Consider the following 17564-nt stretch of genomic DNA (forward strand, 5'->3'; position numbering starts at 1 on the left):
AGTCAGAGACAGTCCCTGCCCCCAAAGAGCTCATACTGTAATCTACCTAGAAAAGACAGACAAAGGAAGTGTTGTTATTCCCCTTCGACAGCTGGAGCCAGAGAGAGGCTAAGTGACTTGCCTATGGTCCCACAGGCAGTCTGTGCTACAGCTGGAAACAGAACCCAGATTTTTGAGTCCCTGTTCAGTAACTTCACACAAGGCTGTCCTTCCTCTCTTGACTGTTCTGCTGGTGAAAGGAGGTGAATGGGAGAAAAGAAGAGAGGGAGAGGAAACGAGAGGGAGCAAAGTAGAGGAAGAGAGATGGAGAGGAAGGAAAAAACAGAAAGGTGGGGGGCAGGATACAGAGAGAAAGAATACTCAGTGTTGATACATGCAGGTTTGACCTCATTTCATAGTGATGCAAGATTGGCAAACTCTAGGGCCCCATGCTAGAACAAACTGTTTTCTCTGTTTCCCTGACTCAGTTCTCCCAGCCCTGTGTCTTCTCCTTTCTGCCCACCTGCAGAAGCACTCACCTGTCTCCTCCATTTCATTTCAGGGTATCTACAGCTGCATCCATGGGGTAGCCATTGAGGAGCACCAGTCAGCGATGAACTCCCCCACAGCCACCATGAACAACACCCATTCCAACATCTTGCGCCTGCTCCGCACAGCAAAGAACATGGCCAATCTGTCAGGTGTCAATGGCTCACCGCAGAGTGCCCTGGATTTCATCCGCCGTGAATCCTCAGTCTACGATATCTCTGAGCACCGCCGCAGCTTCACCCACTCTGACTGCAAATCTTATAACAACCCGCCCTGCGAGGAGAACCTCTTCAGCGACTACATTAGCGAAGTAGAACGGACCTTTGGCAACCTGCAACTGAAGGACAGCAATGTGTATCAGGACCACTACCACCACCACCATCGGCCCCACAGCATTGGTAGTGCCAGCTCCATCGATGGACTGTATGACTGTGACAACCCACCCTTCTCCGCTCAGCCCAGGTCCATTGCTAAGAAGCCACTGGACATTGGTTTGCCACCTTCCAAGCACAGTCAGTTGGGTGACCTCTATGGCAAGTTCTCCTTCAAGAATGATCGCTACAGCGGCGGAGGGGGCCATGACGACTTGATCCGCTCAGATGTCTCCGACATTTCCACCCATACGGTGACCTATGGCAACATCGAAGGCAATGCCGCCAAGCGGCGGAAACAGCAGTATAAGGACAGCCTGAAGAAACGTCCAGCTTCAGCCAAATCGCGGCGGGAGTTTGATGAGATCGAGCTGGCCTACCGCAGGCGCCCACCCCGCTCCCCAGACCACAAGCGCTATTTTAGGGACAAGGAAGGGCTACGGGACTTCTACCTGGACCAGTTCCGGACCAAGGAGAACTCACCGCATTGGGAGCATGTGGACCTGACAGATATCTACAAAGAGCGGGGAGATGAGTTCAAGCGCGATGCTGTAGGGGGAGGAGGGTCCTGCACCAACAGGGCCCACCACAAGCATGGGTCAGCGGACTTTGGAGGAGCCAATGACCACAAGCATGGTGTTGTAAGTGGAGTGCCAGCACCATGGGAGAAGAACCTGACCAACCTAGACTGGGAAGACCGGCCAGGGGCTAATTTCTGCCGCAGTTGCCCCTCTAAATTGCACAACTATACCCCGGCAGTGGTGGGGCAAAACTCCACTCGCCAGCCCTGTATCCGGTGTGAGGCCTGCAAGAAGGCAGGCAACCTCTATGACATCAGCGAGGACAACTCTCTCCAAGAGCTGGACCAGCCATCTGCCCCGGTGCCAGTGACGACCAGCGCCACCTCCTCCAAGTATCCTCAGAGCCCATCTAACTCTGCCTCCAAGGTGCAGAAGAAGAACCGCAACAAGCTCCGCCGGCAGCACTCCTATGACACCTTCGTGGACCTGCAGAAGGATGAGTCAGCCCTGGCTCCCCGCAGCGTGAGCCTGAAGGACAAGGGCCGCTTTTTGGAGGGGAGCCCCTATGCCCACATGTTTGACATGTCATCCAGCGAGACCGCTTTTGCCAACAACAAGTCCTCAGTGCCCGCCACCAGCCACCACCACCACAACAACCCCGGCAGCAGCAGCTACATGCTCAGCAAGTCACTCTACCCTGACCGGGTCACGCAAAACCCTTTCATCCCCACTTTTGGGGATGACCAATGCCTGCTCCATGGCAGCAAATCCTATTTCTTCAGGCAGCCTGTGGTGGCAGGTGGGCCCAAAGCCAGGCCGGACTTCCGAGCCATTGTCACCACCAACAAGCCAGTGGTCTCAGCCCTTCACGGGGCTGTGCCAGCCCGTTTCCAGAAGGACATCTGTATAGGGAACCAGTCCAACCCCTGTGTGCCTAACAACAAAACCCCCAGGGCTTTCAACGGCTCCAGCAACGGGCATGTTTATGAGAAACTCTCCAGTATTGAGTCTGATGTCTGAGTGAGGGGAAGCATGTGGGGAGCAGCGGAGAATGTGGAGTGTGGGAGGGCAGGATGGGGTCAGACCTGGTGCCCATTTGCTACTCTCTTGGTTCTTTGTGGAACACTGGAGTTCTGAGTTCTCTCTAGGGCAGCACTGGTGACAAGTGCCACCTCTTTCTTTCCCCACCCCCTTTATCTCTTTCCATTTTCCTACTCCCTCCTTCCTCCTCCATTCCTGGTCATCACACTTCCGTTGACGTAGGAATTGGGTATCCTCGCTTAGGGTGTCCCAGGTGGAGAAGAAGGTATGTGTTTGGGCTGAGGCAGGGGAAGGTGTGTGGGCAGGAACCGTGACCGTATTGTTTCGGGTTTTTTTTTAACTGCAAACAGCGAAGGGATACGCAAGCGCATGCGCGACAGGAGGAGAGAGCAGAAGAGGTGGAATGGACACAAAGGAAAATGCTCTATCAGGCAATTCTTCCTAAAACTGTTTAGAAAAAAAAATATTGAATACATGGATAAAATGAAGGAGACATAACATGGGATTGACTTGATGCACTTACATACTGGTTATATTGAGGTTCTCTTTAATTTTTTTTTCATGAAGACTATGGGGGTTTAGGGCTGAAATATGTATTTGCATATACACTGAGAGATTTACACTGAAATTTGGAATCATGTTCTGGAGGCGGGAAGGGTGATTTGTACGCAGGACTGGCTGGTGGTTCCGTTATGGTAACGCAGCCAGCACATCTGTGCCAGACTAGCAGGAGAGATGGGGGAGGCTATTAGGTCTGGGGTGGGGAAGCAACACAGAGGTCAGGAAGCCTGGGAGATGACCTTGCGTTCACTAAAATGAGAGAAGCTTGGGGGTGGGAGGTAAGGCTTGGCTTGTTCATTAGCAATTAACTCATTGTTAATTTTGGGCATAATTAAATCATTGGAGCAGTTTATAAGGTGAGTTGGCTTGTAGGTGGGTATACACGATCATTCTACACTTGAAATGTCTGTGGGAAAATGAAACAATACCACAAACGGAATGGGTGTACAGCTAACAAACCCAGCAGGACAAAGGTTGAGAAGCTGGGGAAAAGGCAGAGAGCGTGAGCGTATGGGAGAGACAGAAGTAGAGATCTGTCATCCTGCCACTTCAGGAGATATCAGCCTTGTTTTGGCCAATGTAAAAGTAGAGGGGCAGGTCAGGAAGGGACCTGATCCCTCCTCCTTCCCCTCCCCCTGCCGGGCAGAGAGAAATATGTCACAAAATGGCACAGGGCTCTCCCTCCTGATGGTGGTACAGTGTTCTGAGTCTGGCTTTGAGGGAAAAGGAGGTGTGAGGAAAACGTGTGAGCGTGGCAGTAGCAGGGACTGCTTAAATGCCTACGTGCAGCACGTATGTGCGCACTTGCTGAATACGGGCTTACATTTGCTATTGAATGTGCTGTGGGAACACATGGCTTGTCTTCCAGAGGGCAGGCGGGAATGACATAAATAAATGACAACACTCACGGCAGCTATGAGGAGGTCTGAAGACCATAGGTGGAAGGATGGGGGAGAGAGAGAAAGAGTGTGTATGTGTGTGCGCGTGAGAGAGAGAGAAATACTAGCACAGGTGCTAAGCTGGAATAGCCTAACGCTGTACTCAGCTTTCCCAGCACACGTGGTATCGGTAAAAGTGGTTTTCTTTCCACTGTATCATTTTAGATGCAAATTAAACTAAACTAAAGGGAGTGATGGTGGGAGTGAGATGTCCACCTCCCCTTTAACAGGAGGAACTGAGGTGGAAGCCCGGGTCAGCACCTCCCACCCTGAAATTTGTGGTACAGACCCTGACTTTTTAAATGGATCTGTCCCATTGTCCTGCCAGCCTTCATTCGCATGAGGGATGGTTAAAAAAAATCCCACATTTGACTGGGGTGGCGCATAGAATTGACCCTAAACAGAGGAAGGCAGCCATTTTTTTCAAGCAACAATTCCTGGAGCTGAGACTCCTCCCTCCCTCACACTCCTAAATGCGCCCCGGGTGATTTTATCTTACTACCTTTCCTTTTTTAAGCCAACAGAAGACCTCAGTTTTTTTTAAAGCTGGGGAGGGGGGCTGAAAAGTCTCATGGTGTGAGGAGAGGGTGGGCAGGGTGGGAGGTTTGTTTAGATTTCACTGAGGAAATTACAGGGGAAGGAGTTGAAGGGTCTTTGAATTTTCACCCATGGTATCAGGGGAAGGGACCTGCTTATTCCTTCCCTCTCCTCCCTTTAAAAGAAAAGCCAAATGAACTAACCTAGCAATCTGCAATCCAGAACACGAGGCGACTGGTCAGAGCCCTCTGACAGTGGCCACCAAGAAGGCATTCATTTCATTTGTAAATATTTTTTTTCTATTGCATTTTGTATAAATTGATGTTTCTCTTCTTGTGAAAATTCAGGTTGTGGGGCAACCAGGGTGGGAGGGAGGGTGGGGTGAGGTTGGTTTGTTTTGTTTGTTTTCTATGACTTTCAGGCTGTGTATGTGGAAGCGGTTTACGCAGGTCGAGGCCGTGCAAATCGGAGAGCAAGAGAAAATCAGGTGCACTGTGTTCCCTCCCCCCCCCCCCCCAGTACCATTTAGCTGGGGATTGGTCCTGCTCTGAGCAGGGGGGTTGGACTAGATGACCTCCTGAGGCCCCGTCCAACCCGGAGAATCTATGATTCTATGATTCCCCCCTTTTGCTTTTATCTTCATGAATTGAAGATGCTGGCATGTCACCTCGATCCTTGCCAGCAGAGTTTTCATGCCATGGTGGAAGTACCCCATCTTCCCCATTTGATTATAAACTCTGTTCCGCATCTGTCTGTGGAATTTGGGCCTCAAGATATTGCGCTGTTTTGCCAGTGATGGGGTGAGCCATTGATTTGGGTGTTCAGTTTGGGTCATCACCCGATGCTATAGAGACTTCTCCAATACTGCTTTGGCTTAGAAATCTTGGCGCTGGGAAAGCTTGCAAGATTTCTGGCACTTCCCAAGGGTTTTTTGACAGCTGGCAAGAACAGCATGCCTCTGATTGTTATTTCAGTACTTTCCCCTCACCTTGTTTGCAGCTGGAACCAGGAAGCTCAAAGGTGGTGCTGGGAGGGAATTAAACTGAAAACAAACCAAAAAGAAGTCAACAGGACTATTTCAAACCTCTCTAAAGGATTCAGATTTTGTGTTTTGGGCAATGTTTTGGTATGGTTCTCATTTTCTCAGAACTAGTTTGCTCCGTCCCTAGTTCCAGTGATTGGCAGATGATGGTTTGCCATGATAATTAGATTTAGCATTTACACTGTATAGCGCTTCTTATGTTCAAAGCACTTTGCAAACATTAACCGTGCCATGAGCCACATGAATACCTCCTCTGAGGACAACTGGAAATGTAGGACTGGCAGCACCAGGTTGGACTATTGGTCAACCTACAGAAGTCTGGTATCTTGCCTTCTGCCATATCAGGTCAGACCATTAGTCCATCTAGTTAACCCTTTCTCCTGCAAATGGCCTTTTCTGGTTGCTTATTTTTACTTGAGTTTCATGGGTGAGAGTGTTTGGGGCACGAGGTGGGTTGAGGGTTGTTTGGGGGAGATCATAATCCAGCAAAGAAAGTGATGTGATTAACACTGTTGTGAGTTTAGGATTTTAGATTCAGTGTTATTTCATTGTAATTAATCAAGTCATGCACACAGGTAATGTTAGCATCAGGTGCTCTTTCGGCTAGAACAGAGCCCATGTGATGCTTATTACCTTCCAAAAAAGCAGGGGTTTTCATACCAAAGCCCAACAAATGTTTTCCATTCCCCTTTCCGCCATCTCCCTCTCTCTTTTTCTTCCCCTTAGTAAAAGACAATATTTTCTGGGACGTTTTATGGGATCATTTCACACCTCAGAGGCTCTGGCTACTAAAATAGTGAGGTTCGGGTTGAAGGGCAGAAGTCATTGTATCATGGATGTTACAATGAGCTGTACTGTATGTTTTCAGTCTACCTGGAAGAATCTGGCACCTCCGGCCATGTATTTGCCACATTCCTCTTCATTTGAACCCCAGGCATGGTTCCCTTTGAGATGTTCTAATGTTCTCATCATCCCTCTTCTTCTGGAGCAGTGCCAGCATGTATGTATGGCACTGAAGGAGAATGGGAGGGGAGCAAATGTCCCTAAAATATCAGGACTATCCCATACAAATTTCAGGGTATCTGGCAGTCAGACTTTCCAAGCTGTGAAGCTTTGCATGATGCCCTGTTGGAGTAGTCACACTGGTTTTCTAAAATAATATAACATAATATATGCTGATATAACAATAGTCCATCACATTCTACATCCTGGCATAACACAACACACCATGATCCTGATATCAGAACATAACACATCAATTCAAAAATATAAAGACAAGCTTCAATCAGCACTCACTGTCAGTCAAGACAATGTGGTACATCCTACCCACCTCAAACAAGTGTATCACCATCTCTGACACAAACATATCCCCCATATTTTTGGCACTGGACTCCCCAAGTGGCTTCAGATTGCTCAGCAATTCTCTACTGTAAACTCCGTTAGGGAGTTATTTTGATTCTCCCTATATGTAGTGAGGAAGATTCTTCCATGATGTCCTAAAAGATTATAGGGTTTGATGGTGAAGTTATAGTTGCCAGGATGGGTCATTTTGCTTCAGAGCTGTCCAGCATGCACACAAAAGTTGACCTCCTAATATCAAGGAGATGCCCACACCCATTCTGAATAGAGTCCCTGTTATCCTAGGGTTGTTCCTCGTAGTGATGGTACTAGCAAGAGAGAGTAAGGATGTGATACTGGTGACAGGTTGACATGGTACCTCAGGGATCTTGCAGGCAAGTCTTTGCTATAGAGCTTTCTATAAAATGTGGCATGCTTTCCAACCTCCATTGTTTATTAATAGATGTAAGCAAGCCTGAGAACATGGCCAATGATCAGACTGAGGCCTGTCACACACCCTTCACTCCAGTCAAGCAACCATGGGGCGGGATTTACATTTCCCCACTTATATTTGGTTGCCAGAAGAGGGGAAAGCGTGGGGACAGTGCTGACGAGGGAACGTTGTGCTGACCATCCACACTGTTGGCCTAAGGATGTACACATGAACTTTCCTGCTCTACCCAAGCTAGAGGCATGGAAAAGCCTAGGACCCGATTAGATGATTTTTGGCACATGCATGACTCATATTGAAGTCCCTGGGAGTTTTGTGCATTAAACTTATGGCATGGTCAGGCTCCTGGCTTGCTGACAGCAAATGGGGAAGGACTCAAAGCCATGCCCTCCCCCCCACCATCTGCCATAAATGGTTCCCTGCTGCTGATCAAACCTGGTATGTCCAAGTGGACCACACCTACCATGCTGCTGGATGCTGCAGGGCACATCAAGAAAGTAACTAGAGGGACCCAAGCTGTGTCCCCACAAGGGCTTATTTCCACTTTGCAACCAAATAGACTTCCAAGCCATATAGCCCCACCTCACCCATTCACTCACACACAAGAAACCCTCCCCCAAGGAAAGGTTGGGATTATGACTGGCTCAGCAGCAACCCCAAAATTATTGTGTCATCTTCATCACAGGCTGTCTGGAACTCATCAGGACTAGTCACAGACGAACAGGGGCATCTCTCAGAAAAACAAGATCACTTTTTAATGGGCTTTGAGTCCCCTCTCCATCTCTCCAGCATCCTCAACTTCCTCTCTTAACCACAATGTTTGGGTGAATTCTCACACTTTTTGGTGGTTACAGACAGCAATGTGGACACGGAAAAAAATTGGGTTTATTAGTAATGCCCAATAAATAGAAAAGTGAAACCATCACTGTGTATCATGGGAAACAGACCTCATGACCTAAAACTCCAAGAGCACAGTTCTCTACCCACTGTGGTAAAGAAGAATCTGCGTTAGCCATTAGTAGTTATGGGGCTTTTAATCTGTATTTTCAGGTTTCCCACCATTCAAAGTTGAAACAGCTAATGCTGATTAACACTTGAGCAAGTCTGACATTCCATCCCATAGGGACAGGGACACACACACACGCGCGCGAAATAATATGCATGTGAGCAGATCTGACATTAGCAGGAGGCAGTGGTGCGTGTGCACACACAAGAGCCAGTACACTGCAGTATGCTTTGTGACTCTTTCTGTCCCAAGATGCATCTTCTCAAAGTAGGAACAATGTGACCTTTCCTAATGTTCTACTGGTAGTTATTTACTTAATGTATTCATTTTGTGACTTTTATATCATCTGCTTCCTTGACTGCAGTATTGTGTATAAATATATATATATGTATATATATACAGAAGCTAATTCAAGCAACTACATTCAGGTTGGGGAAGAGGGCGATTTTTATATATGTACAGTATTTCCTTGTTAAACAATGGCATGATGGGCTGGGGGCGGGGTGAGGAAGCTGACTTCTAAATTGTGGTTTTTCTTGGTATGTGGTGTTTGAAGTTGTTTCAGTGGCTGCTTTTGCTGGTTCGGAAAGTTTATCTGGATGTTATATGTGTGTGTTAAGAAAGGGACCCAAGGTAGGGGAGATTTGGGGTTGGGGGAGGGGTAGGAGAGGGTTTTAATAATTTCCTGTATTAGAAGATTTGTTGATTGTTAGGGACTGTTTGTCTGAGGCACAGGGCTGTTTCCTCCTCTAGGTGACTTGCTGCTTTTATCTGGTTGCTTTCTCTTCTCTGGTCCCTGTTGTTGTCGTCCCTCTGGAGTATTAGTAGAATCCATTGTTGTTATGACCTTGCCTCTGCTGGAATCTTTCTCTGGGCCTTCATTTCCACCTTACTCACTTTCTCCACAGTCCTCTCTTTGTATTGTCCTCCCAAATCCCTAGAGGACCAGGGACTGCATCGTTCTGTGTCCTCTGCTATCTTTGTGCAGTTCCTAGCTACTTTACATTATTCCCTTTAGTATCTCTCTATCAACCTCCGAATCCACCTCCTACCCAGGTGTTCAAACCTTTCCAGTGCTTCACTGCCTCATCTTTCTGCCCTCATGTCCACCTATTTCCCAATACTCATCCCACTCCTCCAATCCTATCTCTGTGTTTCTTCCCTCACAACCACTCACCCTCACTGTTTGCTCCCTGTGCTCCTCTGGTTACCATCTTACTGCTCTGTTGTCTTCATGTGATCCTATAGTTGGAGAGAGGCGGTGCTTGAGCAGGCCACTCTATCTCTTGTATTGCTGCCCTGTCTCCCTGAAAATCTCTAGCCCTCGCCAAGTCACTTCTTTTTTAGAAGATGATATTTAGCAGCTATATCAGCCTTTCACTTTCACCAATCTTGTGTTCTGCCCTTGAACACCCATGAAGGAAAACATGAGCAGTCTGGTAAATTTGCCAGTGCAAGAAACCTGATGAAACAATTTTTTTCCTTGGAAAGTCGTGAGTGGTAGTCTGTAAAATTCCCTTCTTTGACAGCTGATTGTTAAGTGCACAGGAGGGTGGAGATGTACCAATAATCCATTTCAGGTTGACCCACTTCAAACGTGAGTCTCTCTACCACACCTTTTTACTTGATGTGAACCGAGCAGGGACTTTTGAGAGGTGGTGCTGTGTTTGAACAGCATTTACTACCCTGCGTAGTTTGCGGGACCCATTGATTTGTTCACTGATCGCATGATTATCTGCCACGCTGTGCAGATGGGAAAGAATGGCACTGAGGACTGGCTCCCCCTTGGCCTGGCAAGTCAGTATGAGAAGGAGTGGCTGGAGGGATGACTTTGGTTGACTGTGCTGGGGTTTCCGTGAGTGAATAGAGTGACTGAGTGTGGTTGCAGTCCGTGAGAGTGTGTCAATCTGTAAATGGGAATGTGTGTCAGTGTGTGGGTGGACATATGTCCAAGTGTGTGTTTGTGTGAGCTGGTATGCCAATGCAGTGTGTGGTGAAGCTGTGTCAGCGTCGTATCCGAGCATGGGCTGCAGGTGAGCATGGAGTAAGTGCGTGTGAACATTGGGCAGTATGTGTGCAAGTATATTGGTGAGATTTCACTTTCTAGTCACCCTGGATATAGCTTTAGGTGCAGTGCCAGTCAGTCCACCCCTGTTGCTCATTCTGCTTACTCGGTGTGCCCCAATTGTGACTTACCCAGCTGACGTTCTAGTGAGAAGGCACTTGTCAAATGAGACATCTGTGTGGGCCCAGAGGGGCTAGCAGATGAGTCCCATGTCACCTTTGTGAGACTTAGACGTGCTTCAGAATAAATGAGATTAGTGAGGTAGGTAATGGAAGTTCTGCAGTTGAACTTTCTTCCTCTGAATGCTGGGCAGCCTCTTGGCTTCTGTGGACTTCTCCCCTTTCTGAGCCTTTTGCTGGGATTCAGCTCCCATGAGCTGTCATTTCCTCTGAGCACTGTCAGCTTCTAGGGGCTCCTGCTGCCTCAGAGTACCATGTGTATGTTGCATGCCTGTTGTTACGTGTGTGTGTGTGTGTGTGTGTGTGTGTGTATATATATATATATTGTGTGTGTGTACAGTCTGTGTATGCAGATGATGTGTGTGTGTGTGTGTGTGCGCGTGTGCTTGAGCAGAGGGAGTCCAGTTGGAAGCTGTGCTAGAGCAAAGCCATTTGATAAGTATCTGCAGGCTGGTAGCCTTTCCGCTTTTTCTTTTAGCGCTGATGTGTGTCCTGGTAAATTCACCCATGTCTGGCAGCCATGGTGCTGCTCTTGCTGTCCTGCTATGCCCCAGGTCTGACTTCCTTGGCGAGGACCCTGGAGGACCTGCTCTGCATCACAGATCAGGTTAGAAAGCAGATTTCTCTTTGTGGTGGTTGGAATATAGCAACAGAAACCCATTCCACATGCTAATTCAGTTTTGTGCTGAAGCCACTGTGCCATGTTTCCACACCAGCGTGCCACATGCATTGCATCCTTAGGCCTTAACTGGCAGATGGAGAAGGAAGACATCCCCTCGCAGCATAGTAGAGTGTTTCAGGAGATGCCTGGTAAAGCGGAAGGGGGATGCACTTGTCCCATGACTGCAGCAGGATGCAACCTTGCTTTCTTGCTGCCTCAGTGCACTTTCAGCATGGAAGCACTAAACCTGTTTTCATTCTTGGATGAATATGGAGGGGAGAGCTAAGCTGCGATAGATTTGATCTCAGGTCTTCTGTCTCCCTGTCTTCGTTTTGCAAGTGTAAATGTTCATTGAAGGGCCTGGAAAAGCAGTGCACCTGGTGACTTGAGTTGGGAATTGAGTTCACCTTCCCCAAGCTCTGCAGCATTGTGGGGGAGAAGAGGAGGCAGCAAGCTCTATGGGGAGGCAGCAGGTGACCTTTCTGCATCTTCTCCTTCCCATCCCAAGGAGATATCAATAAACTGGTGGCATCCCAGCAGAGGGACCATCCCCTCTGGTACCAGCCAGTTCTGCACTTCAACTGGCTATGTTGAATAACACAAAGATCTCTTCTGCCAATAGTTGGGAAAGAACCCCAGGACCTGATAAGCAGCCACAGCGATCAGACAGCTGAGGAAGGAACAACACCCTCTGGCTGTTGCCTCTTGTCATTTATGCCACCTGCTTCCATTAAACTGACCCATTGTGTTCCAGTCTCTTGGCCACTTCGATATATTTTTATCTATTTATGAGGCAATGGAGAGTATATGTATAGCCCTTAGATGACTCCTTATTTCAAAGGATACCCATCCCCATCCTCTGCTTTCTTCTGCATGCATTCACTGGTTCCTCTCCAGCAGTATCCTGTGCACTGCCAGGCTTTGCTTTCAAGGAGGAGAAAAGGTTTGTGTGGGTTTTTTTTAAATGCTTGAAAGGCTGGGTACCTGAAACCAGCCAGAATCCTCACGAGATGCTGTAGGAACGGACCTCGCCACTGAACACATGTGGCAGTAAGAGGGGTTCAGAGGGCAAGTGGCTGGCTTTAGGGTTCTCTTGCCACTGGTGGCTATTCCTATCCGTGGAGCGGGCGCTCTCTTTTCACGCCTGCTCAGAATGCAGCAAGCCGCTCTTTTTATCTCTCCGTTTCCAACATTTGTTAGGGGGGGAGGGGGAAATCTGTAAAGTCATTTTGGTGGGAGAAAGGGAGCCTTTCTTCAGCAATACGACGTTCTGAGACCTCAGTTCTGTGTATGCACTCAGCTGTCTTTGGGCTTTTTCCTTTGCAAATGCTTTTGATGCCAGGGCAATCTTGAGACATCTCTTTGCCAGTGAGCGAAGCACCATCTATAATTTGGAGATTGGGGCTGCTGCAGAGAAAAGGCCTCTCTGACAGTAACTTCTAACTAACTTCTCCGTGGATTCTCAGAAGGGGAAATGTTTAATTGTTACACAAGTATCACCACAGAATTCTATAGCAGAGGCCCCCAGCGCTGTCATGACCCCGGGGTGGGTTGCAGTGTTGTGTAGTAAGAGCCCTCTCTCCCCACTGTATATTTTCACTAGTTTCCTTGCTATCTCAGTCCCCACCCACAGGGCGTAACTCATTCTTGGCAATGGAAGTGCGGACTATGATTTAGATACAGCTCACCCAGCCAGTGTACACTTTTAGACCAGACCTCTCCGTGGAATCCCTGAATAGTAAGGATCTAGACCAGACCAGGCTCCAGCTGTCATGATTACATAGGGTACCATTACTGCTGTTCTCTCTGACGTGGAGCGATGGACATTCCCGGGGCTCTTTCAGGAGGAGTCTTTGTGATGTTTTCCTGGGCAATATGCAATAAATGGTGTGTTAGAGCTGAGTTGGTGGTGATCAGTAGGGGAGGGGAGGCCGGCACGTGCGTGGGATTCTGTAGCTCAGATACAAGTATGTTGCAATCTCTGTTGAAATACAATGGAACAATACAATAGAGGTTCTACTCACAGATCGGCCCTCCGTCGCCACTGATCTCACTGTAGGGATGCTCCAAGGGTGACTTCTCCTTGGTGATGAGGGAAGGGTAGCAGGGAAAAGAGAGGTGGAGGTTTCTCTCTTGGGCTGGCAGCAATAATTCCTTTAGATCATGCTCTTGGGTGGGAACAACACTAACTAAACTGTGGAGGGCATATTAGAAAACATGAGGGGAGATTGAGCAAGGTGGAGTGAGCCAGAGTGCCTGGTTGGAACAGCCTAAACTATCTTTTCAGTAATTCTTCCTCTCCCTTCTTGCACAATCCCCCTTGCCCTCTCCCCCCACTTATAGAAACAAAAGGGACTGGACCTGGGTTCTGAGGAATAAGATCCAGAGATGGGAACTAATAACTCCCATGCCCACTTCCGTCTTTCTCCTGCAGCTCTGTGCTGTTCACGGGTGGCTAGGGCTGGCCTTTGACTCAGACAGTCCCCTCCTGGGCCAACCAGAATCTAGCAATGCCCACTGGGGAGAAATATGGGGCCTGACAAACACACTCTCTATATGCACCATAGTGACATGTGAGATAAATCGCAGCATGTGAATGTGAGCATCCGGGGCACAGGAGCAGCGGGGTGTTCTTGGCTTGGGATATCCTGCCCTCATTGGTTTGCGGGAACTCGAGTGTGTTGACTTTCAGGAGATGGTGTAAGGCTCCTTTATGCTTTCCAGGCTTTTGGCTGAAGGAGAGTAGTAAAGGGGAAAATTCTAGTTTTTTCTGGGGTTAGGGGAGGGAGATTATTTAGAGCTGACACTGGTCAGCATCTTATGTATTTTGCTTTTAAATAATGTACATTTGCCCAGAGAATGTTTGATGAACTCAGTCTATAGATCAAAAGAGAAATAAATATTCACCTACAACAGTGGTTTTCAACCAGGGGTCTGCAGCCCATGTCTAAATTTCCAAAGGGGCCCGCACCTCCATTTGAAATTTTTTAGGGGTCCGCAAATGAAAAAAAGGGTGAAAACCACTGTCCTGCAGTGTAATTCCCCCTACTGTCCCACTGTCCCTCCTTCACTTCTCCTGAGCTGATGGTTTCTCTGGGTGGGCTCTGACACCTACCAGGCCTTCGTTCAGAGCAAACATTTCCCTCCTCCTTGCGTGAACTTCTGGACCTAAATATCTCCTCCTCGTCCCGTTTTTTCACAACACATGCTCAACCCCCGGCCCCTCCACTCATGAGAACCAGAGCCACAGAGGCAGGAGTGCCAAATGACTATTTATTTCTCAAAAGAAAATGAAAAAAAAAGTTTTTTTAAAATATGCAATTGTGCAAAGGGAACCGACAGCAAGATGATGGTGGCAGAGAGGAAACGGGATGTTTTGTAACCCTAGCTGCAGTAAAAAAAAACAAAAAAAAACAACACATTAAAAATATTGAAAAAAAGAAAAAAGAAAAAAAAATCTTGACCTATTTTGGAAATATTGTGAATAATTTTTTTGATATAAAAACTAATTTTTATGTAGCATGAAAACCACCAAAATAAAATGATCAAGAATAAAAGTTGCGCAGAGGTTTTTTGTGGTTGTTGTTTTGGAGGGAAATGAAGGGGTAGGAGAGGAGTGGGGCGTGCATGTGTGTGTGAGAGAGAGAGAGTGAGAGAGAGAAAGAGAGAGGGAGGCAGTGTTGTCAAATCTTGTGATTTTATCTCAAGTTTTTCAATATTGATGTTTTTCGTAAAGCCCCAGTTCCTGGAGTCCTGTGATTATGCGAGAATCTCTGCTTTCATTTTTTTAAATAGTAAGTTTTTAGCCTTCATTGTGGAAGAGAAAAGAATGGACCAGAAAGTCTCAGAAATCAAAAAAAGAAATATAAAATATCCAACATTTATGATTTTTGAGCAGCTGAAGTTGGCAGTACTGGTGAGGGATGTAGGGAGCAGGGAGGCCAGGGGTATGAAGATTGTATTCACACATATATCATTAATTTTGTCATATGATGCACGAGCCTCCCTGTAATTAACTTGACCTCCTCTTTTCTACCCCTACCCACTGAGAAATGGGGCACAGATCCATCTGAGGACACATAGGAACTGCCTCCCTGGTCCCCTTTGAAGAAACCTTACATTTGTTTCCAATTCTCCCTCCCTTCCAAAGGAAAATGCTTCCTCTCCAAAACCTGGAGAAAACTAGATGTTGGGCCCTCAGCTCCTTTAGGAAATATGGCAATAATTCCCCAAACATCATGAAGAAATTGTGGTGTTAGACTGCTGACCCTCCTCCCCAGAAGAAATGTGCACCCCAAAAGCAAATATAGCACTGCCACCTTAAAGGGAAAGAGGTGTTGGCTCCCTGAATCCTCATGAGAAAAGGTAATAGTGGCCCCTTGAATCTTGAGAGGAAAGGAGGTGCTGCGTCCCTCCATCATCTCCTCAAAGAACATGATGTTCGTTCCCCTGCAGCAATCTGAGTGTAAATCAGAGACTCCAGATGCTGCTCCTGAGCTTACCTTCCAAGTTAATTGTGCATCAGCAGAGCTGTAACCATCTCCCCTTCTCCCAGGGGAATGGTGATACTGGGCTTAGGGGGCAAGCACAGCACTTGCTACATTGAAAATATACCCCAATTTTTCACTTTTATGGGCCTGAATAAATGTATCCTTCTGCCTTATTAACTTTCCATCCTCATATACATGCTCCCAGACTCCACCCACTGAAATAGTGACTCACCAACTGTCAGCCAGCCTCCATTGCCACCAGCCTGTCCTATTCTCTGCCTGGCTCCTCCCTGCCCAACAAACCTTCAGAAAGGCAGCTGATCCCCTGGCTGGAATAAGAGTGGATCCTTGGGATCTGGGCCCAGCTGCTTGTAGAGAGACACAGCATGGGTCAAACTCTCTCCTGATGAAGTTCCAGTTGTTGGCATTTAGCGAGTTACTAGTATTCATTTTTCTTTGAGGCTGCTCCTCCAATATGTGTCTTCTCCACACAGTGCACAGTTAACCTGTGGAACTTGTTGCTATAAGATGTTGTGAAGGCCAAAAGTATAACTGGGTTCAAAAAAGAATTAAATAAGTTCACGGAGGACAAGTCCTTCAATGGCTATTCGCCAAGAGGGTCAGGGATGCAACCCCATGGTCTGGGTTTCCCTAAATGTCTGACTGCTAGAAGCTGGGACTGGGCGACAGGGGATGGATCACTTGATGGTTGCCTGTTCTGTTCATTCCCGCTGAAGCACCTGGCATTGGCCACTGTGGGAAGACAGGCTACTGGGCTAGCTGGACCATTCATCTCATGCACTTTGGCTGTTCTTATGTTTTACGTTCTTAAGTGTCTGGACAGTTACCCTTGGTACCTCACCTCCAATTGCTCCCTGTCAGTTTTACCGGCAGGTCTGCCTCCCTCTGAGGAGTGACGTACCTCTGGGGTCTCACTGTTGTTAGGAGAGTGAGGGGAAGGGGATTATTCCTGCCTTCTCATGCTGGGAACCTGGTACCATTCACACGCTTATAAAAATAGTTCATACTGATCGACCCTCACTAGCCCTTCCTGGAGCTTCAGAATGTGGCCCGACGCCCCCAAAACCGCTGGTGTGGTTGCACCCCTTCTTACCAGGAGATTCGCATCCTATGTGACAAAAGCTGGTTGGTTCTTGGGGTGTAATTAGGGGCTGCATCCACACCTTAGGAGTTGAGGGTGGTGAGGGGAAACATGCAAAACATTATCCTTGGCTTGGAAAATTCCCACCAAAGGTTCCCTGTGATTGGCACTCTTACAAGGTTCCCAGCTTAATACATTGATGGGTCTCCCTTGGCAGGACTGTGGAACAAGAGGGGAACCAGAGTGAGATGTTAATGCCACTTTCTGTGGATTCTGGGCAAGCATGTTGCATGTGGTCCCCAGTTAGAGTGAATGGTGTAGGGTGAGAGGAGCACTTACCCAGATCACCCTTGATGGCAGATGAGGACTTGGCGCTCTATGACTCCTGCCACCTTTCCATCCCATAGAGTCTGAGAGGCGACCACCTCTTCCCCTTGGGCCAGTTGACTCTGACTGCCCTGTGGGTCGAGAGAGGCCGGGGAGAGGGCTATGGCAGGAAGAGGAGCATAAAGAAAGTGTACGGAGAGCTCTTCAGTATCAAAAAGGCATTCTGTGGTTCATACCCAGGGGCTGTCGGCCTCCCAGCAAAAGGGCTGCTGCCAGGAGGAGGTGGTAAAGTTTCTCACTGACGTGTCCATGTCCTGCGCAATGAGAAACACTTCTCTCCACAGGCAAGAATGTAGCCCAGTGTGTGTGCAAAGGAGGGACAGCTACCTCCAATGTGACTAGGTGC

At 47.8% G+C, this 17564-nt stretch overlaps 1 protein-coding gene across 4 annotated transcripts in view; it reads left to right on the forward strand.

Annotated features, from left to right (window-relative positions):
- The window catches only part of GRIN2B (glutamate ionotropic receptor NMDA type subunit 2B), a 287157-nt gene extending 272361 nt beyond the window's left edge, over nt 1-14796 (forward strand). For all 4 annotated transcript variants that reach the window (XM_007064060.4, XM_037883416.2, XM_037883410.2 and 1 more), the window contains one exon: nt 542-14796. In XM_007064060.4, coding sequence (XP_007064122.2) covers nt 542-2440 — 1899 coding nt within the window. In that variant the 3' untranslated portion in view covers nt 2441-14796. The remainder of the gene's footprint in view (nt 1-541) is intronic.
- Nucleotides 14797-17564: the final 2768 nt, after the last annotated feature.

Source organism: Chelonia mydas, chromosome 1 (assembly GCF_015237465.2).
Source record: "Chelonia mydas isolate rCheMyd1 chromosome 1, rCheMyd1.pri.v2, whole genome shotgun sequence".
NCBI classification, from domain to species: domain Eukaryota; kingdom Metazoa; phylum Chordata; order Testudines; family Cheloniidae; genus Chelonia; species Chelonia mydas.